General features: G+C 45.1%; 1 protein-coding gene across 1 annotated transcript in view; it reads right to left on the bottom strand.

The window, feature by feature from the left end:
* LOC144783370 (TATA element modulatory factor-like) overlaps nt 1–26618 on the bottom strand; it is a 131408-nt gene that overhangs the window by 30234 nt on the left and 74556 nt on the right. The window contains exon 6 of the mRNA XM_078662376.1: nt 13164–13306. Coding sequence (XP_078518502.1) covers nt 13164–13306 — 143 coding nt within the window. The remainder of the gene's footprint in view (nt 1–13163; nt 13307–26618) is intronic.

The following is a 26618-nucleotide window of genomic DNA, read 5'->3' as shown; positions in this document are numbered from 1 at the left end:
TTACCCTCCTTCCTCCTCTCATTCCTTACCTCTTCTCCCCTCTTGTATCCTCCACCATTATCTGCACTCAGCTATGACATCTTATTTAGTTACCTCCTTTCCATGTTGAATGTAAATTTTTGGGGGGAATTCTCATGATTAATACTCACTGTGAACTTGTTAATGTATGTATATTGACCTTGTAAAGCGCTCTGATACCTGTAGCGCTATATAAAACTCTCAAAATAAAATTAAAATAAAATAAGGGGAGCCAGAGCAGCTTACAAATGGATGGCGAAACAGGTTAGAATTTGGGAAGATCCATTACGAGTCTGGCTGCTGCATTCTGTACAAGCTGCAGCTTTTGGATGGAACCCGTTAAAGCGCATTACAATTATCCAATTTGGAGAGAACCAGGGCCACCGCTGCCTGCTTTCAGGAAGAAAAGGAGCGATCATACTCCGAATTCCAATGATACCAAAACAGTTAGAGACCGTTCTGTTGATCTTGGGGTTAAAAGAGAAAGAGCTGTCAACAATGACACCAAGATTCTTTGCTGCTGAGGCTGGACAGGGGCATGAGCCAAGCCTTTCAGGGCACCAGGTGTGCGACTATATAGTTTGTTGGCTGCCAAATATCAAGACTTCTGCCTTGTCCCAATTGAGTCGCAGGTAGTTGTCTACCATCCAGGAGGCCACAGCCTGCGTTCAGCTCTTAAAATTTGCAGTGGACGTCTCAATGCTGCTGGCATTTGACACAATACTTTGCGTCTCATCCGCATAGGACATTGCCTGCAGCCCAAAAGATCTGATAACCTTGGCCAAAGGAGCGACATAGATGTTAAACAAGGTTGGGCTCAATGATGAACCCTGTGGAACTCCGCAAGAGGTACGAGTGGCGTCAGAGTAGAAGTGATCCAGTTTACATTTTTGTAACCGATCCGTAATAAATGAGTACAGAAGCATCATAGCGGAGCCTGTGACTCCAATTTCTTTGAGACGGCCAACCAGCCTCGTAGGCAAGATGGCCACTCGCACATCTACTCAGTCACCTATACAGTCACTCACACATCTACTCACTCACCCATACAGTTACTCACACACACACTCACTTATACAGATACTAACACATATACTTATTCACCTATACAGTCACTGATATAAGCGCACACTCACCCATACAGCCACTCTCACATTTACTCACTCACTCATATAGTCACTACCACACCCACTCATTCACCCATACAAGACTTATGGACCCACTAACTCACCCATGCAGACATACAGACACCCTATCACTCACCTATACATCCTCTCACATACCCACTCACTCAACCATACACCAAGCACAGTCACTCACCCACCCACCCACACACCATTCAACCACCCACACACCACTCCCTCACTCACACACCAATACAGCCACTGAATCACTCACCTATACAACCACTCACACACCCAGAGAGCCACACAGACACCTACTCAGGCATGGATAAATACATCCACATATCCACTCACATTATATGCCTTATGGCATTCGGGTTGGGGCGTCGGGTGGATTCCACATGATCCGTAACTGAGCACTGCTGTCCCTCCCCCTTTACAATCAGGACGGCTTGCAGCCGCCTCACAACTTTCAGGTCGAGACACAGAGAAGCCGGAGGCTGCAGTGGCGTGGTTTGTTGTTTTCTTCCCCCGATGTAGCCACACCTGCAGCTGGCTTCACCACAATGTTTTGTGAATTTCTGACCTGCGGCTCAGTTTGACAACCCATGCGTCGGATTATGAGGCTGAGAGATGCAAAGAACGTCCAGCCACAGCCAGTAGCATCAGCGTTTGCTGCCTTTGTTCAATCTTCCGTCGCGCCTGAACCTTCACTATTTAATGTGCCTCTCCATTGACCTGTGCAGTCTGCTGAAAGCACAAGCAGCCTCTACTGACCATAATAACTTCATCAGTATATTAGGTTCTCCAGGCCTTCAGGGAGAATTATGTTTTGATTAATAGGCTCTCATGAGAAAGGTTTAGTCGGATCAGCCTGAGGCGATCTACAACCCACACAGACCTCTGATGTTTCATGGTTCAACTCCTCCACCCATTATTGTTTGCCTTCTTGGATACCCCCAGGACTATATTGAGAGAAAGGTTGGGACAGGTGGCTTTTGCTGGAGAGAGGACTGAACCGCCAGGTTTTCTACCAGAAGGGTAAGTGCTCTCTATTTATTCTTGGTTATTAAGAGGTACTAGGATGACCACCAGATTTGTGGGGGTGGGGGTATCACTGGTTCGGTTCAGGTAGTTGAAGGTCTTTCAAAGCTTCTCTGACTCCATTAGCTTTCCTGTGATGCATTTTTTTTTTAATTCTAAAAGTTTTTTAGGTTTTGCCTTAGCCATGTGTACGAAGTACGCATGCGCTAGCAAAACCTCTTGATTTCTATCTGGGGTGATGGCCCGCCTCTGCCTATCATTGGCTAGCTCCATAAATGGAGGCTAGCCATTGGGAGGCAGAGGCTGTCAATCGCGTTTTCTCTCGAAAACGCGATTCGGGGGCGTTTCTGGTGCTTTTTTTAAGCCCCGCCCCTTTGTCCCGGGCCGCGCTGCGATTGGCTGCCGGCCCGGGACACCCCCGTGACGTCATTCCAGGGCCGCGCTGTGATTGGCTGCCGGCCGGGACACCCCCGTGACGTCAGCCAATCACAGCGCGGCCCGGGACCGGACTTGTTTTTATTGTGTAATCAGTTTTGATACCTGCAAAACCTGAGTTGAAATGCTGCGTTAGTGGCCTTGGGGAAACTCCACATAACGACACAACCTACGTGTCTTACAGAGCATATTGCTAATATTTCCAGGCCATCTTCCTGCCCACCTGAAGATTTACATCCGAGGGATCGCAGCCCGTTTGTGAAGGAATGTCATATATATGCTACGCCAATATGGTTCATCCTGGAGGCATAAGGGCGCATATGCCCCTCCTGAGCAGGGCGTGCTATGTATGTGCAGAAAGAAACACTATAGCTCCAGCTTTGTAAACATTTTTTTATGCACAGGGCAAGAGTTTGGTGCAAGTACAGAGAGCAGGCGACTCTTAAAATTGACCGAGTACGACACAGTGTAGATGCTGTAGACACTTGCACGCAGGTGGCGTGTGATCCTGGGCGGATTGGCTCAGCACCTACCCACATCTGGAGGCCCCAGAATATCAAACGCAGAATGTACGTTGATAAGCAGTACCCAAAGAGGATAGCGCACTGCACGGCTCTCCTCGACTTGTCTCGTGCTTAATATTACACACTATGGCAGCGGGTGTCTCTTTATCGGCCCGTTACATACAGACAGGCGTGGTCCCACCCACCACCCCACCCCCTCCCTCCAGGTAGAACGCCTGCCTGCCACTGGCGCCTATTTCGCGTCAAGGGAGGAGCCATCATTTAAAGATACTAGGTGGGAGGTAGACGGGCTTCCCGGATCACACTTTCTTCACAGACTCACAATCTGACCGTGGCCGCACGTCCCCCCTCCCTCATTCACCTAGCTGTAAATTGGGAGAGGCAGCTAAGTGTGAAATGTGTGAGTAATTCGATTGGGAACATGCTTCCCGGAGTGAGGGGGCGAGGATAAGCAGCACAATGTATGTGTTTTTATTTTGTGCCAAAAACTATTTAGTTTCTGTGAACACCCGTTGTTTACATTGTGACGAACGGAGACGCTTAAAGTCACCCAGTGTGGGAAAGATGGCAAATATGCCTTTTTGGGCATCCGGTTAATTGATGCTGAGAAGAGGAGAAATAGATACTTGCAGTTGTGTTTTGGACAAATTATTGATATGAAATGATTGGTGTTTTGTTACTGTCAGTTCTACATTGCACAGTGTGTCGTTGCCTTGTCAAGCTTTAGGTGTTCCGCGTTGTCGTTTAGCGCGGCTCCATGGTATTCTTTGATCTGTTGGTGTATGGTTCTGGCGTGTGAGGAAGGAGGGTTTTACAAACTGAATTTACAGCTAGTGCTAAGTCGTCACGTTTTGACGTATCGGGACAAAAAACTAAACAGCCATCCTTCAGAGCGCTCTTCTGTATATGAAGATGTTCTAAATCGATACAGATGCTTTCGGCGTGTGCCATGTTGGGTGATTCCCTTAATGCGTGTCGACCAAAATACTTGTGTACCCTAATACCGAATTGCCATGATCATAGCTGCCGCTGTTAAGAGACCAGAGCGCTTTTTTGTAAAATGGGTACAGTTGTCAGACGTGTAAAACAGTCAGTTTAGCATTGCAAACACAATACAGTTAGTTTTATATATTTGAGAGGACTGCGTTTATTCGGAATTATGTCATACCCGTATTTATGAGGGCCTCAAAACACTGTGCAGTGGTAAGATAACTCAAACACGCACACCCCTCGCGTCTCCCAGGCCGGCTCTGACAAAAGTGATTTGCCGTGATGACGTTTTGTGGATTTAGCTAACTTTCATCCTTGGACTGTTGACCGTTATCGTACTTTATAAGGCCTAGAGGTTGATACCTGTTGAAACTGTTTTAAACTTTTTGTGTCCGAAATTCAAGCAGGATATGTCATTTTTAGCTGGTACTCAAAAGCGTGTAACTACATTACAGTTTACGTGGTTTAGTAAACGGTATAAATCGGTGTTCGACTATTATTTACTGACAATGATAAAGGGGATGCCTCTGGTGAAGGCTGACTATGAACCTGCTTCCAGTCGGAGCCCTGATCCCGTCTCGTCTGCAGACTCCTGTGTAGAGGACAAAGCCGGCCTGGGCAGTTTCCCGGCTTCATTCACAACAAGGCTGGTGGTCGTTTGAACTAAGTCCCTCTGTCGTTAACAACAGATTGTCAAGTTCAGCAGGCCAAGGCCAGCCTGAGCCGCTTATTTTGCACACACCCTGTCTGGAGCTGTAACACACCCTTACTTCAGCAGCCCCCCACACCCAACGCAGTATGCATCAAGGCAAGCTTTTATATACAAGTCACTCAATTTTACTGAAATGTAACGTGTCTAAAGCGGACTGTGTTTGAAACAGAGTCATGGCATGAAAGCAGAACATAGTCACGTAATGCTTGTTTAGAGGGGGGGAGACGGCATTCCCAATAGGTCTGGGTGCTTTCATATAAAGCCGTACGGCAGAAGGTGGGCGCTCTGCATGTATTGCAGTTGGTTGATGGGGGTACGCATGTACTGGGTGTACGTCATCTGCGAGAGGAGGTTTGGAGAGCATGTAAAGATTAGATAAACCGTGTGCATCCACCAGGGAGGGGGTCCTGTCTCGTTGGGGGTCTTCTCTATGTGAAAGGGACTATTTGCAATCTTGACTGTTTAGGGTGTCAACTACTTCTGGGTGTTGCGAGGCCAGAGGAGTAATTTTGGGATGTCCGGGGCTCTAGTGGCGGCTTTATGAAGGGGGTCTGCTTGGTCCAGGAAGGGGCGGGAGGAGGAAGCAGGGGCCTGCCTTTGTATTGCTGAATTTGGGATCCTTTCAGAGTCGGGCCCTCCCCCTCCAGTGTGCCGGTGGAGATGTGATCAGGACTGGCCTGAGGTTTTCAGTGGTGTGGGGTGGGGCGCTGGGAGAGCCCGTAGGCTGTGGAGGGGGAGAGCTGGGAAAGGCCCGGGCTGCAGAGGGCCAGGATGGGCTCGGTCTCCAACCAACGCACAGGTGAGGGTCTCCGACTTCTTTGGGGGTACATGGGTGGGACAATCTCTATTTAGGGGTTGGGGGGCTGGTATTTATCCAATGGGAGGGCATGTTGGTTATTGTAGTGAGAATTGAGTTTAAGTCCTAAATGTATGCGCATACGTCCTGGGAAAAAGGTGCGTGCTTCCTGTCCCGGGCACTGCCCGAGCGTTTCCTACATGGACTGGGATGGACATGGAGTGTCTCGAACACGGTGAAGTCCAGCTGTCTCTTTACGTGTTATGGGGGAGGGGGTGAGACAGTACATGGGCAGTCCTAATTACAGGGCCTTCTTATATTTGCTTGAGGCAGGGGGGAATAAAAGCAGCTTGAAGTGAAAAGGGGTCAGTGTGGCCCTCATGGCTGTGATGTAGGGGCTCGTGAATGTTCCCTGGAGTGGGTTAGGGTGCCTATCCAGGGGTATTGGAGTGTCCTGGGTCGGACCAACTCTTGATAAAGGGGGGAGGGGGTCACTGAAAAGTAAGGAAGCAGTCGTGGATTCGGGCAGGCCGGCACTAGTCCAGAGGCGGCATCTCAATGGAACCTGGGCAGGCGGGATTTGGGGGTCTTTAGAGTTCTGTATGATAAGAGGCATGGATAGCTCCAGAGCGAATGCTGGTAGTTGTTCTGGGGTGTGTAGGCGCCATTTGTCTAAGGACTAATTGGCAGTGTCCAGGCCGGGCACTGTGCTCCTGGGTGGGCGCAGTGTGTTGGCTACTGACTCGTGGGCATGGAACTCCGGGGTGCAGTAACCCACCCCTTCTTTGAAACTAGTGCCAGCACCAGTAACAAGACGGGTTCTACCCCCTCCTGTTGGTGTCTTTGACGATGCAGCACGTGGCTACTTACCGGTGTAGGGAGACCTGGTTTTGCCCAGCACACGCGTGCATTCTGGGATTTATAGTCTCGGGTCTTTCTACCGCGGCGGCACACCTGACGGCAATGACGAGTGAAAAGGAAGCCCAGGCCTGGAACGGGTGTCCCGTTGACCCGGAGCTCTGGGTTCTGGCTGAGGACAGTGTGGCTGCAGCAGAGAAGGGCACGGGGGGGAGGGTCCCAGGCCGAAGGGTCCTCACACATGGAGGTCGGACTCACTAATGCCCAAGGTATGCGGCCCTGGGGTGGGCTCAGGGGAGCAGGGGTTGTAGCTTGCTTGGTACCTTCAGCGCTCTGGCGCATGGGTTTCTCATCCTGTAGGAGAGGAGGGCGAAATAATTTGATGGGGTCTCTTTAAGAGAGTGAGTTGTAAATACGGGATGTAGGACAGATTAGCGTCGGGAAAAATGCAGAATGAGCTATTGGAGAAGTTTAAGCGTGGGAATTGGCGGGCACCTATTTTTGACTGGTGTTCTGACCGCTAGATAGGAAGAATTCATTTTTAACATGAGGCGGGGTGACCAGGATTTGTAGGGACAGTCCCGGTTTTCACCAGCTGCTCTGGCAGATTTCGGGATATTTGACTCATGCCCTCTTTTTAAGGGGGTTGACTGAAAACAGTGAGGCACTTTATTTTCATGGTGTTCTAAAGCTGTGCTAGTTAGGAGGTGTTATAAGTAAGCTATTTAATTAACAGTTAGGATGTTTGCTTCAAAAACAACTTTTTTTTTTAAAGTGCCTCTTCTATGTCCTCTGGTTCTATGTTGGTTAGAGCTGTCATTCTGCACAACCCCGATGATGTGAAATTGTAGTCCTTTTTTCTATTTTTGCAAAATGACCCGGTTTTGGGTTCTTAAGATGTGGTCAACCTAACAAGAAGGGCATTTGCTGCCGTTTGCAGTAGATTACTGGAGTCCCACAATCATTTCCTTGGGAGATTGGGGGTAGTGTTGGCATTAACAACGAGGGGTGACATTTCCAATTTTGAAGTACCTCGCTCGAGTTTGGATTGGCAAGGGCCTAGAGAAGCCGGGAGGAGGGTAGGTAGCTGAGAACAATAGGTAAGCTAGTAGGTTAATGCCATGGCCTTCTAGACAACCGAACGATGGCTTGTTGTAGCTTCTGGGGATTGTACTTTCACTTTTAACACTGTACAGGTGAGCTCAAAAACCCAGAAGTACAAACGCTGATGGCGTCACGTGACACGAGGCAGCGTTGGGCGTGCTAGGCTTGCAGTGCACAGGCCTTGCGATGCCAGCACACTCCGGTGGATGGCGAAGAGCTGTATATTGCCTATTCCTTCTGCATTTTCATTTGTTATACTTTTTAGGTTTCGCGTGGTGTGTGTGGGGGGGGCTCTGGGTGTGTGTGTGTGGCTCTGGGTGTGTGTGTGTGTGTGGCTCTGGGTGGGTATGTGTGTGTGTGGCTCTGGGTGTGTGTGTGTGTGGGGCTCTGGGTGGGTGTGTGTGTGTGTGGGGCTCTGGGTGGGTGTGTGTGGGGCTCTGGGTGGGTGTGTGTGTGTGTGTGGGGCTCTGGGTGTGTGTGTGTGTGGGGGGCTCTGGGTGGGTGGGTGGGTGTGTGTGGGGCTCTGGGTGGGTGTGTGTGTGTGGGGCTCTGTGTGTGTTTAGGGGGGGGCTCTGGGTGTGTGTGTTGGGCTCTGGGTGTGTGTGTGGCTAGGTGTGTGTGTGTTTGTGTGTGTGTGGCTCTAGGTGTGTGTGTGGTAGTAATTGCTGTCTGCGGAGCTCGTCCGTAGGGTACAATAGGTCTCACATTGCGAGAGATTAAGCTAATGGCAATGTAAATGACAAAACCAACACATAAATACAAATGTTGTCATTTACAATGCCAATAGCTCTAACTTATCCAAAGGCGAAACCATTGCATTGTAAATGCTTGTTATTGATTGTTTCCAATAAAACAATACAGACAATACATCAAATGAGGGACATATGAAATAGACATACAGAAAATGAAGATTGGGTACAAAGCAATAATTACATGGCTAGAAGAAGTCACTAGTAAACAAAATGGTAAGGCAGAACCTCACAGAATAAACACATGTAGCATCAGTGTATTGCATCACAGGCGACTATATCTGTTAACTCCATCATTAGCGGTATCTCTAAGAACATCAGGGAGAACTGTAGCACAAAGTACAGACCTTATAAGTATGCCACTTCCAGTGACATAAGAGCACATGCATAGGAAAGATGAACACTAGCATAAGTAGATCGTGTAGAGGGGCAGTTACTACAAATGGTGGGCTTCATTGCGGTTTGTGTGAGCAAAAGTAGAGGTCAAGAGTGTCCCACATGTGTCTGGTGGAATATTTCCATGGTGAGTTCTGGAGAGTTATATTATTAGCTCCTCTTAGATTGGTGACCCAGTTTAGCAAGCATTTGAAGGAAGCTTTGCGTGTGTCTTTCCAGTTGCTGAGAATAATTTTACTGCTGATGTTAGGAGTAGGTCTAGGAGCGCCCTATAATTTTTCTTGAGTGTGCCAGCTTTGAGGAAACCGAATACTAGTGACGGGAGATCCCTACTAGGAGAGTATGAGAAACGTTAAGATACGAAATCGAATACCTTGTACCTGAAGGGTATAACGCATTCGCACTGAATTAATAAGTGTTCTAGGTCTCCTGTTTTGTCATTGCAATTCCAGCAGATGGAATCATCCATACTTTTGTGTGAGTGGAGTCTGGCTGGTGTGCACAAGGCCCTGTGAAGTAACCTGAACTTCGTCTGGGAGAGTGTTGGGGTGATCTTATATCTCATGGTAGATTTCCAGGTTTCGGTCCAGTCTAGCTCCAAGATCGTAAAAGAGGCATGTGATTCCCAAAAGGATGTGAGTTTCTTATTGAGGGTAGAATGTTGTGGGCCTATTAATTTGTAGATCCAGGATACCTGGTGACCTAGTTTATGTCGTTTTGATAGGTAGCTCGGGAGGGAAGGAGGTAATGCTAAATGTTTTCCTTTGGTTACCGCTGATTTAATTTTTAGGAAGTTATAGAAGTCAAGTGAGTGTAGGTTGTATTTGGATTGCAATTCTTTGAAGGAGAGAGAGTAGGCTTGGTTAAAGAGTTGATGGGGGAAGTAGATCCCTTTATTAATCCATGATTTGTTGTGTGAGATTTTTCCCTTATATAGTATTTTGTGATTGTTCCAGAGGGATTCAAGGTTAGATTGCTTAACACTAATGTCTAACTGTCTGTCAATCTTTAGTAGGGCAGACTTTGTGTTCTTGAAAAGAGATTTTGAACAGGTGACCATATTTAGGTGTGTGGTTAAGAGGGCCGCTGGTGTAAGATTCATAAGGATTGATTTCTCGATATCTAGCCAAACAAGGGTGTATTCGGCCGATAGCACTAGCCAGTAGGAGCCTTGTTTTGCCACAAAAATGCTGTCTGATATAGTTTAGAGTCAGCTAGATTGACCCCTCCCAAAGATTTATCTAATCTGAGTTTTTTCATACTAATTTTTGCCTTCTTCCCTTTCCATAAAAATTTTGAGAGTAAGATGTCTAGTTTATTGTGGAATTCCTCGGATAATTCGAGGGGTAACATAGTGATTAGATAGTTCACAAGTGGGGAGATCATCATCTTGATCACGCTTCTCTCCGATGCGGTGCAGTACGACAGTTCCAGCGGCGACACCCTCCTTCGGAGTTGCGTCGGCAGGCACAGCGACACGCTTCTTCTCGTTGAGTCGCGCTTCCAGCTCCTTGCAACACGCAGTTCCTCAGAAGGCCCAAAACAGCAGCAGGCACTTCCTTTGTTCTCTGAGGGGAGAGGGGCCTTTGTCCAGTCCAAACCAGTTCTGAAGCACCAGACTTCTTTCCTTTCACAGTGCAGGGCATGCACATCAGACGCCCCACAGGAGGTGGAGCCAGCATTGTGGAAGGCAAGTACAGTCCTGGAGCACTTTGATTACAGGACTCCTTCTCTTCTTTCAGTGTGCAGGGCAGATACATCAGCCGCTCCCCATGGGGTGGAGCCAGCATTGTGGAAGGCAGTCACAGCCCTATTCAAGGTTCAGGTGCACTCCTCCCTCCCATCTAGATGCAGATCTCTCTATTCACCAATGGGTGACTCAGCCTGTCAACTGGAATTCCCAGCCCTGTCACTCACAAAACCAGACATAGGAATAAACAAACAAACTAGCAGAGGCAGGTTTGAATCGTTAGACAAGCAAATACCTACTTTCTAAAAGTGGTATTTACAAACACAGAATATTAAAATAAACTTCACTAAAATATGTATTTTATTATTCTGAGTTCAGGCATACTAAACTCGAATTTCTACCATGTTCTCTGAGACAGTTAGGATTATAAGATGTAATAACACTAACAGCCCATTCTGGCCTATGGAGAACAGGTAGCCTTGCAATACTGAAAAACGAAAATGGCTGTTATTTACTATTAGGACATGCCATACACATCAGGGCTTATCCTACCTTATTCTTACAATGCACCCTGCCCTTGGGCCTACCATTGGGGTGACTGATATGACGAAAAGGGAAGGTTTAGGGACTGGCAAGTGGGTGCATTTGCCCAGTCAGCATGACAGTACCAGACTGTACGCAGGCTCTGCAATGGCAGACCTTAGACACCTTTTACAAGGCTGCTTCTGTGGGTGGCACAACCAGTGCTGCAGGCCCACCAGCAGCATTTGGATTACACGCCCTGGCACACTCAGTGCACTAGACTAGGGTCTGACAAGTAAACCAAATAGCCAAACATGGAACCACTGATTAGTACAACAATTTACAGTAGGGAGCACTTGCACTGAATAGCAGTGGCACAGTGCCCAAATCATCTAATTCCAGCAAAAACACATGAGGCAACAACAAAAATGGAAGGGAGACCCACGCCAATGGTGCCAGGTCTCAAAATTGCGATATTGTCTCTGGTATAGGTGGTATTTTAGTCTGCACAGCTTTCACCATGTACAGAGAACATGCCAGTTCCACATCAAACCCCATAATGCAGAGCCTTCACCCAGCCGAGGTCTTTGTGGAGAGGCAAGTCCCTTGCCAAACCATACTACAAACATGCTTCACCTTGTAGAGAGGTCGTTATGGACAGGCCTGTCCCTCACCAAATACTACTATACACATCCTTCGCCGTGCACAGAGGGCTTGGCAAAAAGGCTAGTCTCTCAGTAAACTCTGCCATGTACAGTCTTCACCCTGTACAGAGTTCTTGGCAGACAGATCAGTCCCTCATAAAACCCCAATATGCACGGCCTTCACCCTGTATGAAGGTCTTCACAAAGAGTTCATTCCATGGGGAGAGGAGTAGGCCTAACGGCTAGGGCGGTCAACCTCCAATCTGGGGAACTGGGTTAGAGTATCGGCAATGACGCTGAACATCCTGTGATTCTGGGCAAATCACTTAATCTCCCCATGCCCAACAAAAAAAATGAATGTGTCCTCATGTAAAGCGCTCTGATACCAGATTCGGGTCAAGTGCGCACTATATAAAACTCTATTGAAAAACTACTACACACAGCCTTCGCTCTGTATAGAGGTCTATGTGGAGTTGCAAGTCCCTTATGAAGCCCTACTATGTACAGCCTTCACCCTGGACAGAGGTCTTAACGGAGAGGCCAGTCCCTCACCAAACCCTATTATTCAGTCTGCACTTAGTGTGCATTTTATTTACAGCCCACTCCCTCCAGACACTTACGACCCCTTAGGTGGGAAGACCAGACTCTCTGCATTCTCTATTCAGCTCTTTAACGAGTGCCAACTCTTTACATATACTCAAGCTTCCTTACATAGCCAAGGCTCTCCTGTGTACAGTTAGGGATGGTAGTCTTACTTCAAGTTACAAAACAACACCCTAGCACTGAATTGAAAAAATAAACAAAGATTAAAGGGATGTTATAGTTAGGTGACAATGACTGTGGCAATGTAATTTTTTAACCCCCCCCGACGAAAATTCGCTATTTATACTTCAGCGAGCCATCTATCCCTTGTGCCCCTGCCATACACTGCTTCTAACCTCACATCATACATTACTCATGACATGATGAAGGACATAATTGATGACATCACTGAATGCCTATGCTGTGTGTACTGTAATGGGGTTATACCTAACTAAAGTGTTGATGTGCATGCAGGGTTTGAAGGATGCTTGCATGAGAGGTCAGTTAAATCTGTCTGGTTTTGTGCCATCCTGCTGGTAATGTATTGAGCATTAATGTCAGTGAGAAGGTTAAATGGAAGTGGGGGCATGTTGTAAATATGTGATCACTGCTCAAAATAGGAAGCAATTTCGAAAAAAGGACATCAAACTGGGATGAGGGATGTATAGGGTGGTTTGAACATTAAGTAAACTGACTTCTGTGTATCTGTCAGATGGCAAGAGAAAAGCTGGTGCACTTACCATCACCTCACTGTGTGTGCAAACAACTATACTGGAGTTATAAAACCCAACACACGCATCTTCTAAACAACTATATTTCACCATCAGCAGTTCTTGCGAAAAATACAAATCAACTACTTACATGAACAGTTGAGAAAGGCAGTTGGGAAGTTTTGACATAAAAGCATGCCACACTAATGCGACAGGAAAAAATAATCTGAATAGCTATTTTTATAGAGGTCAAGTCTCGACCAACCTGCTTGAAATGTTGCAATTCCTCTTCTAGCTCCTTAATTTTTTTGGCCTGCTTTGTGATGGTATTTTCATTCTCTTTTTCCTTCACTCTTAATTTCTTAATGATGTTGGAATTGTGAAGCTGCTGCTTTGACAGTTTTTCCCCTGTAAAGGTTAAAAGACACATGGTCCACTTAAAAGGGACAAAGTAATAAATGTGAAATGGTCCCTCCTAAACACAAAGCTCAAATTAAACATCTCACAATAAACTACATCATTGTGTAAGAACTTCAAATATACAACATAAATATAACAGCTTCCTTCGAATGTAAAACCTAAAGGTGTAGGGAATTACAGCCCAATACAAAGTTTCCCCCAATATCAACATGACGAAAGCTGTTCTATGGCCTTGAGGCCACCACAGTGCGTTGTATTAATCACTAAATGTCCATTTGTTTTACTGGTCCCAGTATGAAACAAGGAAGGGGGTGTTAGTTGCTGTATAGCCTGATGTGTCGGACTATAAGGCTATTAAAACATCCAGCTCCACGCTGTTTTTGCTGATGATGTTCAACTTCAGCAAAAACAAAAAACAAGCACTGGCAAAGCCTATTGGCTCATCCTTTTGCACCTACTTGTTTTGCCATTTGCTGAAACTCTGCAGCATCAGTTATAATAAAATGAAATCTTTTTTTTTTTTTTTAAATGGAGTGATGACGCAGCTGCTGGTCGTGTCATTTCATAGGTCTGCTCAAGCAGGATGCAGTGTGCATGCATCACCAGACAAGCACATGCCTACAAAATGAAGCAGGCAGCTTTTTTATTTTTTATTTACCTTTCCAAGAAGGATCAGTAAATTTGACAAAATGAAATTTTACTAGCTCGGAACGCCTTTTTGTAAATCAAAAGGGCTGGCAGCAAATTGATGCCTAGCAGTTCCAAAAAATAAACACAAGTAATAGCAACATGAAACGTGCAGGATGGTTATTCAGTGGGGGAGAGGCATATGAAGGAGAGAGCTGGAAAACAGATGCACTCTCATAGAGGGCTTAACCAAGAAGTAAAACTGTCTTCCCTAAATGTGAGCACTGGAAGCATACAAGTCAGCCCATCAAAAGGATAACGTGGGTATGCTTCATGGGGTGGGGAGCGAGTGGGTGTTACACAAGAAAAGGAAGGGAAGCCATTGAATAATAAGTATGTAAGGTTAGCTAACCAATAGTAAGCAATTGGTGGACTGGAAGCTCCTGGTAAGCCCACAAAAACACTTTCGTAACCAGACAGCTTGCACGGTCTAGAAGGCACGACCTAAAAATGGTTACTCTCTATGCTAACAGCACCAACAACATTTTTTTTAAAGTGCATCAATGCATACTCATGCGTCATCATACCAGTGCATGTATATACCATGATGCTACAGTGGCCCCAAATTTACCACGCATGTGCGCTCATGCATAGTGATGTGGTGGTCTTTTTTATTATAATTTGTTGAACCAAGATAGTAGATGGATGCCCATCTTGGAATGTAAATTTTAAAAACTTGCCTAATCACCCTTTTGTTAAGACAGGAGTGGCCTGACAGCAAATTGCAGCTTCCTATTAAGAACAAGCATTTGCAATGCAATAGGTCTCGCATTAGGAAAGTTTGAGCCATTGGTATTGTGAATTACATTTTTTTTATTTATGTGTTGGTTGTGATAATAGCTATAGTAATAGCTAAAGTAATAGCTTTGTCATTTACAATGCCAATAGTTTTAACTTTCCCAAATGTGACACCTATAGCATTTGTAATGCAATATGTGTTGTATTTTCACGAAAATCCAAGAACAGAAGTGAAATATTAACATTTTTTTGTGACATTTATAAGACAGACGTCATTGTTGTTCAAGTACTTTACGCTGGTGTTTGGATTCCTGTAAATCCCCAGTGTTGCAGGGTGCTTAAGAATTTTGTGATCACAGTGGTACTGTATTCCGGGCTGGGGGGAGGGGAGGAGAGAGAGAGAGAGGGAAGGGAGGGGAGGAGAGAGAGAGGGGAGAGAGGGGAGAGAGGGAAGGGAGGGGAGGAGAGAGAGAGAGAGAGAGAGAGAGAGACACACGGGAGGAGAGAGAGAGAGGGAAGGAGAGAGAGAGACAGGGGAGAAGAGAGAGAGAGAGAGAGAAAAGGTGGGGAAGAGAGAGAGAGAGAGAGAGAGAGAGAGAGAGAGAGAAAAGGTGGGGAAGAGAGAGAGAGAGAGAGAGAGAGAGAGAGAGAGAGAGAGAGAGAGAGAGAGAGAGAGAGAGAGAGAGAGAGAGAGAGAGAGAGAGAGAGAGAGAGAGAGAGAGAGAGAGAGAGAGAGAGAGAGCGAGAGCTTGGGCTATAGTATGCGGCAGCGTTGGGTATAAAAAATAAAAATAAAAATAAAAAAAAGAGGCCAAATTATGCGGTAACAAATGTATAAAAATCACAAAGTTGTATAAAACAATTATCAGTTATTGTATGGAAAGGCGAGGTGGTATGGCGCGACTTGAAAGCAGTAAACCTATTGGAAACCAATAAAGAAGAGGTTAATTGGGGCTAGACGGGCCCACGGTGCTACCAGGGACGTACCAATATGCTGGCTTTACTGTAAAGGTCCTTGGTAGGTCTGCGCGGGCCATTGGTGTAAACTGTTAGCCCATTTTAAAGACGATGAAAGAAAGTAATGTACCGAGTTCACAGACTGTTCATGCGTGTGAGGGGGAAGGAGAACCTATGAAATGAAAGTTAGAATGGGCGCAGGAGAGTCATGCTTGAAAAAAAACATGGACCTAGTGATCATGCTCCGTTTCAGGCGTTGTGCAGGTTAGTCGGCCCTTGATGTTCTCAGAACCATCATCTTGAGATTGTTTAACCAAGTACATAGAAAATGGAATCCAAATATATGAGCATACATAACGCATTCTGCTATTGGCATAGAAGTAACAATTCTCCAAGATCAAAGAACCGATATGAATACTTAAACAGTATCACACTCCTCCAAAATTCCGGTATAATTTTATTCCCATCGACCCCTCCACATAAATAAATAAACCACACAATTTACATATGTCCAAATGCCGCACTCTCCATACAGGTCACAAGAGGAAGCTGGAGATAAAACGATTTGGTTTAGATTTATCATTTTAAAAGTTAGGTAGCTTTTTATGAGGATTTTGAAGCGTACTATTAAGACAATCGACTTTGGGTGTCATCTGAGTGAATTTGCAACAAGGAGATACAAAACCAAGTGTTGCCATGGCATGCTGCGCTCAACTGCACTGTATAATGTACACAAGTATCAAAAATTGTAAGATTACCTGTAGGTTTCAACTGCCAGCACACCACAACTCCAAGCCTGGAATGCAAGATCTTCATACACAAACAAATCTGAAGCTCAAATTTCATACTGAACAACAACTCCCCTAACCACATGGATGAGCCAAGATCATTTAAATGGACATTACAGGCAAAAAAATGAGTCATAAATGCAGTCACAGTACTGCCGGCAAAAGAGGAGAGAGTCACCATCACTCTTCTCAAGACCTCTTCCCTCTGTACAACCACTCAGTGGATTACATGTCCTCAGATAAAACTTCAGAGCACTGCATCTTTATCATCAGGGTTGTCCAACGCACAAGAAGAGTGAACAACTAAAAGGTTTTCGGAGTAACCACTATGTAAATGACTAAACTTTTAGATTTATTGCACACAAATTTATCTCAGATGGATATCCTGAAAATCATTACTGGATCCCTCATAAAAGTTGAGTACAACTACTGTAGATCCAAATCCCTTGACATGATCTGCTGTAACTGTTAATCCTAGCATAGACAGAGAATGTTACCAAACACACCCCTAAACGTGATTTTATACACTGGATTTATTTTGGGGGGGGGGCAAGGGGGGGGGTGTAGATACCAGACATATGCCTTGACCCATGTCACACTGGGATAAACAAACCTCCTGAATTGTTGAGGTGTGGTGCATATGTAAACTGGTTATACTTTAGCTCCATTGCAGTTCCGCAAACTGTGTGTTTGCATGCAGTTATTTGCAGAAGGGCAACTTGACAGGTGGCAACGGTAGACTTCAAAGTGGCAAGTGTTTGAATGAAAATATTTAAAGTGAGCACCAAGGTAATATAAACAGCTGGGGGGAAAAACTAAGGAAAGAACCAGACCCTTGTGATGATACACTTGTATGTCACAGACTGTTTCCCAAAGCCATAAAAGTCTACTAGATCAAGAGCCAATAATCATGGGAAAACTTCATGGCTGTCTGGAAGGAAGGGGGTTATGGGGCAATAGGTTTTATTAAGTACAATAAAAAGCGGTTGAACGTATTTACAATTTCCTCCTCCTGACCACCGATTCCCCATGCAAAAATACGTAAGCAGATGATAATCAATGGCTGTCACTGGAAGCTTAACCAATCACTAGCAAACTATAAAAAAAAAAATTGGGGGAAAAAGACAGCAGACATACACCATTCCAAAAAGCACTCCGGACTGTCAAAATAAAACGGTGGCTGCCACCTCTGTTGAAACGGCAGTTTATGTATTACATTGAAAATGCAGTTTCAGATTCAAGAAAGGGAGCACAGAGGATGCCTCAAGGGACCATGTTTTATGTGTGACAGCCACATGCTTAACTAATCTAGCAGACCCCAGTTTACTGATCAGGTGTTTCACAATAAAGCTCCTAATATTTGATCCTTTTAACACACACTAAGCGGCACAGCAGAAGGATTCAGCAAGCATTAATGTTACTGGCATAGTGAACAGTCCACAATTAAAACAGCCTCATGGAGCTGCCAGCGAACATCCACTCGATCCCAAGTTTGCCACTGCAGACATGTCCGATTTGTCCGGAATATGAATTCCCAAGCCCAACTACAAGACAGGGTAGTATAAATTGTCTGGTGCGAGAGTGGATGTTGGAGTACAAGCTAAAAAATGCATAAATACATGAAGAAATAAATACCGCCTTCGGGTAAAGTCCGCGCTATATAAAAATGCATAAATACATGAATAAATAAATACCGCCTTCGGGTAAAGTCTGCGCTATATAAAAATGCATAAATACATAAATAAATAAATACCGCCTTCGGGTAAAGTCTGCGCTATATAAAAATGCATAATTAAATAAATAAATACATACCGCAAAACATCCTCGTTACTCTGCCGGCCTGCGACCAGGAAGTCAGGCAGGCCGGCGCGACACCCGGAAATAGGAAGTAGGAGGGCGGGAGCCTACCACGGAAGAGCCGCGATTGGAGCCGTGTTGGGAGCACCGGAGCAGGCAGGAGCCTACCCTGCGCCCCGGTGCCGAAGGAGGGAAGAAGAGTCCTGCTGCCGGGCCTTGCAGCTGAGGAGAGGAAGCCGGTGAGTGCGTTGCTGAGCTGCGGGCGGGCGGGCGGGGTGGGAGCATGTACGCGCGCGCACGTGCGGGGGGGCGGCATGTGTGTGTGTGTGTGTGTGTGTGTGTGTGTGTGTGTGTGTGTGTGTGTGTGTGTGTGTGTGCGTGCGTGTATGTGTCTTGGAGTGCGTGTGTGTGACTGTGGGGGGAGGGGGGGTGTGTGTGTGAGCGAGTGTCTGTCTGCGATGTGTACGGCGTGGGACGCGACGTGCGCGTTCGCGCACACGAATCCAGCTACAAAAGCGCGCACACCCTACGGTCCGTCCTTCCCCCCAGAGTGATCGCTATTGGTCTCCAGCTGGATGCATCCTTACGGATGCATTTCCAGCGGGACCCAAAAAGGAAATCGGGGGCGAGGTAAATTCGGTAGTTAAAGCAAAGCTGGAGCATGCAAGGGGATGAAGTAATTGCAGAAGGGTGACAGAAGCAGCAAGGGTCCAGAGAACAATAGTTGAGCACTGTTTATTAAAATAAAAAAAACACAACCAAGCGAGACACCGGGTACAGGAGAAGCAATGACAAGCCGTAGGAGTGAAAAGCAACACAGTGAACGCGGAGTCAGGGGTTTCAGTAATGAAGCAGCACATGAAAGACAAAGAGAGAAATTACATGCACTCCCATGGAGTTCGGCTACAAAAACTAAAAGTAGTTCTCTGATGTGGAGCTGAAACGAGACATTCAATTAGAATGATGGTAAAAGAGCTGTTTCTGATTGCCACATATTGTCAGGAACAACTCACCACTTTCTGGGTACTTATGTCTGTACAATCCCAACCCAAAGATATCTGGGCCCTATTTGAGGCTTATATTCGTAAACGTGCAGACACAGTTGAGATGTCCACAGTCGGGTCTGCAGCATTGTATTAGTTACTTATTACTTGCACAAACCATTCTTCATTGGGTCCTTTGTTACATGGCTGCAGTGGTATAACTACATAATATGATCATCATTAAACAGGACACCCAAATTGTGTATATTATTGTTCACACGGAGTAGAAGTCCATTTCTTTTTTCTTATAGTAGTAAAGAAAATGGGTTTTTACTTATACACAATGTTTAATATACACTAGAGATCTATCTGTCTTGGTGAGTAAGTGATCACATAAAAATTCAAATAACTGTCCCGCATCTTGCCACCCGTATGTTTCTAAGATAAACAGAAAAACAGCATATTCTTGAAAGAGCTAGTAATTTCAATTGAATTTAGGAACAGATACAGCACAGAATATTAATTAGGTGGCATATGCCCCAGTAACACTAGAAGGTAGCCCTAGTCTTCTGATCTTATCGGCAGCCTTCTACACTGCTGACCATCAAATTCTACTGGACACCCTCTAAAAAGGGATGACTGACATTACAGTGTTGAAGGGCTGTAAATCGTATCTTTCTGGCAACACTCAATTAATAAATATAAGTAAATCCTTTGTGTTCACTCGTATGGAGTTCCTCTAGTATAACATTGGCACTCCTCTTTTTCAACTTCAATGTTGAACCACTGTATCTGTTAAAAGAACTTGATGCACCTTTTTATAAATACACTGTCATAATAATTATTTTGAAAACAATCCAAAAAGGATTGAAATTATCCAGAGTATTGCATCACTCCTAACTTTGACACCTCTTTGAAATCACTGGGTCTCCTACTTCATGATAAACCACAATTTAAAGACAATATCCAAGCAATGGCTACATCCATGAGATTTTAACTTTAACTGCTCAAAAAACATAAGCATATGCTTTTCACACATGATCTGAAATTAGCGATTAAGGCTTTTTACTTTCACCTTTACATTACAGCTTAGCCTTCCTCACAGGGTACCAAAAACCCAGAATGTAGGTTTCTATCACACTGCTGCAAAAACGACTTGATGCCTTAAAAAGCTCTGAACTTGAATACTCCCAGATATCTAACACAACAACTTATATTAGCTAGATTTTCGGGTAATTTGTTCCAATACCAATATTTCAAGAAATAAGTGCACTACAGAGATATTTTACAACAGTGCAACCAGCAATCAAAATACTTCTTCTTTTCTTGATTTAAAAATGTTTCTAAAATATATCCACCTACAGAAACATTTTCCCTTTATCGTTTGTCATCTCTTACGTGTTTCTCATATTAAAATTTCCAAAAGAAGTAAATCTCAATGTAGATTTCCTATCCTGCCTACATGCCTTGAGAATTCCATATTGTTCTAAATCATAGTTACGTGATGTTTCTTGTCTTTTCAATTATGTTTTTGAGACGGTAATTTTTAGTAGCCTAATACTATTCGTTCTTATGGCTTTCTTCATACTAAAGATGTCTATATCCAAAATCCATTTTCATAAACTCAAAGTTATTTTTGCCGAGTGAGTGAAACATGTATTCTACTGCACATATACTTCTCTCAAATTACTCTCTCATAGTAATCCCAAATTGAATGCCCCTTACTCACTTTTTGGCCTTCTTCGTTATTTCACTATAGAGACTACTGTCAATTATAAGTGGTCAATTGGTGTTTAAGTGTTCTATATAAATTTATTTCTACTAGCTAACATTGTGCAGTATTAATGGCTTTCTTACACAGTTCATTAAAGTTACCACGTAAGGCCGTTTTGGACAATCAGTCCACTGACACACTATACATAGCAGTGTGCTTGCTCGTACTGCCTTGCGGCGTCTGTTACCTTTGGATTTCATTACAAGACCGGAGGCTACATTATGCATTATCTTTTAATGCAGTCACAAGCAGCCGCACTACATCACAAAGTAAACAGTTCTAGAATGGAATAGACAGATAGTATAAGAGGCAAGAGCACCAAACAGACTGCCTCTTTTAAATGTGGCTCACAAGCAGATAAAGTCCTTTATCTTACTCAATACGATTCTTCTCTTAGTTGTTGTTTACAGGTTTGCTTTTCCGACCTGAAGGAATTTTACCCCCTCCCTTCTACCCTTCCACCTTTTCAAAGCCCTTAGTCCAATTTATGGTCTCTTCAACACTCCCCACCCTCTTCCCCCTTCTCCTCACCGGAGTCCCTTTGTCTCTCACCTTGCGGGCGAACGCGCCTTATGCGCTTTGATCTCTCCTGTTCTTTACAACGGTGTCCTGCTCCCAAGCCTCCGCCTTCATTTGTGGTCTGATAGTGGATCGCACGGACAACGCACTTAATGATGGCACACACTTCCTAGTGCCGCCACCGCTTTAAACTTAATTCTCAAACCCAAATACCTTCCTAAAACAACGTACGCTACAAGCCTTCTCCCACTTTTGGAAACAAAACCTGCGCTCGAGCGCGCCCACCCCTTCGACGAGTGAACCTTGGCAACGGCAGCGCTGCGCGCTCACGTTGCTAAGGTCTTTTCCTCTATGCCCTATGCAGCAGCTGAGCTTGAGCAGCTTCTTACAGTTGCTCACCTGCGATCAGCTGCTGCCGGTCACTTGTCCCTCATTTTTTCTTGCCTTTCAACCCAACCCTTCAAAAGCTTTGTTTCAGAGTGCCATAAAAAAAGAAAAGAGTACTTAAATAAGGGGAGTTATTGTTTATAGCTTTGCATAAAATTATTTTAAAAAAACAAAAACAAAAAAAAGGTGGGGGGCATTTACCTTTCTTTTATATTACCTACCCTCTGAGCCTTAAAATGTCGGACCTAGACTCTGATGACGCTCTAGCAAGCTCCCCCTATTTTTGTGATGATTCTTTTAAACAATTATTCCAAAGAGAGATGATGTCCTGTATGCTAGACACCCTTAAGGAGGTTATGTCTGCTATAAGACCCCTTCCTTCTGAACAGGGCGACTCTAATGAAGGCTCAAGTACCATTCATAACGACATGCCCACTAATCAGGGGAAAAAGAGTCAAAAAATCTAAAAATATTGAGCCTAAGCAGAGCACTGTGGGAGGTCCTCGCACCTCGAATACTTCGGTTGTCCATAGCGGCACAAACTACTCAGGTGTCCCTGGCGACACGACTAATATGGGTGTCCTTAGCGGCACAAACTATCGTAGTGCTCATAGTAATGCCAACATTGACTCTGAGGATGAGGACAGGTCCCCTAACTCTTGTGCCGAATTTGTCCTCGATTTAGACGATGAGGACTTTGAATTTAACAGTCAACCTACTGAGGAAGAAATCCTGTCCTCGCCTAAAAACGTCATCCTCAAGTGTTTGAGCGAAGAAATGTTCTCCCCTCCTTAACATCTCTCACCCCAGAAGCTCTAATAGGTTTCCCCAAGACCATGTTGCGAGATTCATTAAGAGATGGCTCAGAAACGCCCTGAAAAGAGATACTCGTGGTATCCTCAGGGCAGTGTGTCCTATAACCACAATACAAGATGAGGTTTGTCAGACCCCCAAACTTGATCCCGACTTGATCAAGTTCCTGTTCAAGCTTGGAAGGGACCCCAGGAAGGGTATGGAAAGGTCCCTTAAGGGTTGTCAGGATCGCCTTCTTGACATCCTTGGGCCTCTGTCCAGAATTTTAGACATGGCTGAAGAATGCCCCATTGACGGCACTCCTCTTGACAACGATCTTGTCAGAGGCTGGGGCAAAGGGCCATAGTTCTCCTTGGCCATGCAAACGCAAGCCTTAACATTGAAAGGAGGAGAGTCATTCTCACTCAGATCAACCCGAAGCTAGGCGACATAGCCGAAAAAACCCTCCCAAAACCCCAGGGGCCTCCTTTTCGGTGAGGATATGATTAAGTCTATTGGCAAGTATGTGTCTACCTTTACCGTCCTCGACAAAGTACAATCTAATAAGAGGCGCGTTTTTAATTCTAACCTTTTTGGACGGGCTGGAAGAAGGGGCCTTTCTTTCGGCCGTGGCAACCAAAGACCCTTCTCAAGATTCCGGAAGAGGCTTCTTCCCACCCATCCCTCAATTCTACCCACAAAGAGGGAGAGGCTCTCGGAACAGAGGATTCAGATCCCGTGGTCCTCCCAACAACTCCAGTCTTCCAAGTAAGTACACCTCTTCCTCCAACATCTTTCCCTCCACAGGTAGGAGACAGGCTACAACTCTTTTTCCATATTTGGAAGACCTTAACTCAAGATCCCTGGGTACTAGAAACTGTTCGAGGCTTCAGAATAGATTTTGTCAATACCCCCACACAGACGTCTCTCCCGAAAGTGCCACCCCTTCCAGAGGATCAACAAAAAATAGTATTAGAGGCGATTATCTCCATGCTTCTAAAAGGCGCAATCATAGAAGTTCCTTGGAGTTTAAGAAGGTTTATAAGCACATTTTTTCTCGTTCAAAAAAAAAAAAAAAAAAGAGAACGGCTGGAGACCCGTCATAAATCTTTGGGAATTCAACAAGTATCTGGTCTACAGACACTTCAAAATGGAGGGTATTCACCTCCTGAGAGACCTTCTTCTAAAAGCAGACAGGCTGGTCCAACTGGACTTAAAAGATGCTTCCTTTACCATTCCAAAGTCCAAAGATCACCAGCCTTTCCTTTAGTTCGTTTGGAACAATCGATTTTTTCAATTTCAGGCCCTACCTTTAGGTCTTTCTTCTGCCCCCTGGTGTTTCACCAAAATTATGTCAACTATCGCCTCGCTTCTGAGGGAAAGAGGTATTCGCTTAATTATCTATTTGCACGATATCCTGATCAAGGCCCAACACCACTCTCAGATCTTGAAAGACCTGAAGATTGCAATGGATCTCATAGAGAGTCTAGGCATTATTTTAAACCGGGAAAAATCAATCCTTACCCACTCCAAATCCCTGGAGGTTCTCGGTTTCACTGTAGACACCTCAAAATGCCTTCTCTTACTTTCCCCAAAGAAAATTTGCAAGATTCGCAAAGAGATCAAGTTTGCTCTAAAACAGAAAACCTTTTCTCCAAGGGAGTTAGCCAGACTTTTAGGCCTCCTTTCATCCTCTATTCAGGCCATCTTCCGCGGACCCTTCAACTACCGAGCTCTTCAAAGGATAAAAGCGGAAAGCTCTGAGATCTGGCCTTTGGTACGGAGATCTTGTATCCCTAGATCAGGAAGCCAGATCGGAACTCGACTGGTGGCTGGAGAATTTGGATGCCTGGCATGGCAAAGCAATTTTTGGCTCAATCCCAGAGTTCATTTTGGAATCAGATGCGAGCCTTCACGGTTGGGGCACTCGCCTCCTCAATCAGAACACTGCTAGTGTATGTTTTCTAGTGGAATCCTCTCACCACATAAACTACTTAGAGCTTACGGCAGGCCTATACACTCCAATGAGCTTCAGGCATTCTCTTCAAGGTAGATCAGTTATTCTGAAGATGGACAACATCTCCTCTGTATCTTATATCAACCGTCTAGGTGGCACCAGATCTGCAGACCTCTCCAACTTAGCCACGAGACTCTGGATGTTTTGCCTAGAACACAAGATTGCTCTAAGGGCGGACTATCCTCTCGGGAAATCAAACATTTCCGCGGATTGGAACTCGAGATTCCTCTTAGACTTCAGCGATTAGAAACTCAATGTGAATGTCTTCAAATCTCTGAATCAGATCTGGGGTCCCCTGGACGTGGATTTATTTATAAGCAGGCTGACTTACCAATTAGAGAACTACTTCAGCTGGATGCCGGATCCGGGCGCTCTCTCAGTGAACGCCTTCCTTCAGTGCTGGTCAGACCTTCGCGGCTACGCATTCCCTCCCTTTGCTATGATCCAAAGGGTTCTTCAAAAGGTGAGACAGGACCAATGTTCCTTAGTCCTAATAACCCCCTTTTGGCCTTCTCAGACCTGGTTCCAGATCAACCTAGAACTACCTTGCAGCATTCTTTTCTTAATTCCAGCAGTCAGGGATCTGATTTCAAACGCAGACGGGGAACATCACCACCTGGTTCAGTCCAGGATTTTGAATGTAGGTACAACAACATTTGAAGAAAATGGTTTAGTTGGTACCTGGAGAGAGAATTGGATCCCGAGGAGGCTCCTATCGTACACGTAGTTAATTTTCTTGTTGAACAATTCGATATGGGCCTTTCCTATAGATCTATCAATTGTTATAGAACAGCCATTTCTGCTGGTCACTCTCTTATCAACGGTAAGACAGTAAGTAAAAATGTTATTGTTTGTAGAGTCATGAAGAGTATTATGTTAAATGGGCTACGGCTGACAGCACACATAGGTACCAGCTTGCGCGCAGGACCCCTAGCCAGACAGCAGCTGACACTGCGACCTCATGGGAAGTAATGGTGCAGGCACTTAGGGACAGCGAGGCTGATGACGAAGAGGGGGTCCCCAGGGCGGATGGGGCGGAGGAGGCAGGCTGAGGCCCTAGGAGCAGCAGGTATGCAGGGGGGCTGGCGCCAGCAATCCGGAAATGATCGCAACGTGGCCTTAGGCGGGGGGTGGTGTGAGGGACGGGATAGGGAGGGGAGTTTTAGGTTTTGCGCAGGGAATGGGAGTTGGGGATTAGCGCGTAGTTCAGTAGGACTATAAAAGTAGTTAAGCACATAATCCGGACACTAACCACTCCTCAATATTGAACGTCAGGCATGGAAGAGCTGAGACAACATCGCCGCCCAACCCCCGGGTTGTGGGCATGACGGCTGTGTACTGATTGACGAAGCATATTGTGTATCTGCTAAATTTTATGATGCTACTTCTATATGTAACGACCTGTACAGGCATGACTACAATAAAAATTGTTTAAAAAAAAAAAATGAAGAGTATTATGTTGAAGAGGCCTCATAGACCCAATACCAGGCCATGTGTGACAGTGAGGCTATTTTAGACCTCTTTTCAAGTTGGCCTGATAACTCTTTACTTGATAGGAAATGTCTTTCTATTAAACTTGCAACTCTCTTGTGCTTGATTTCATGCCGTAGAGTTTCTGATATCAAATGTCTTGATATTTCTAATAGATCTTATGATATGTTTGGTGTTAAATTTAAAATTGTTAGAAGAACCAAAACTATGTCAGACTCTATTTTTTTATCCTCGCTTTGACCAGTGTAAGAAACTCTGTGTTGTAGATTGTATGAAAGAATACAATAATAGAATGAGAGACCATTGTCCTCTTGATGCAAATCAACTACTGGTTTCCTTTGTGAAACCATGCAAACCCATTAGCTCTACT

Source organism: Lissotriton helveticus, chromosome 9 (genome assembly GCF_964261635.1).
Source record: "Lissotriton helveticus chromosome 9, aLisHel1.1, whole genome shotgun sequence".
Taxonomy (NCBI): Eukaryota; Metazoa; Chordata; class Amphibia; order Caudata; family Salamandridae; genus Lissotriton; species Lissotriton helveticus.
This window is presented reverse-complemented; position numbering and strand designations above follow the sequence as displayed.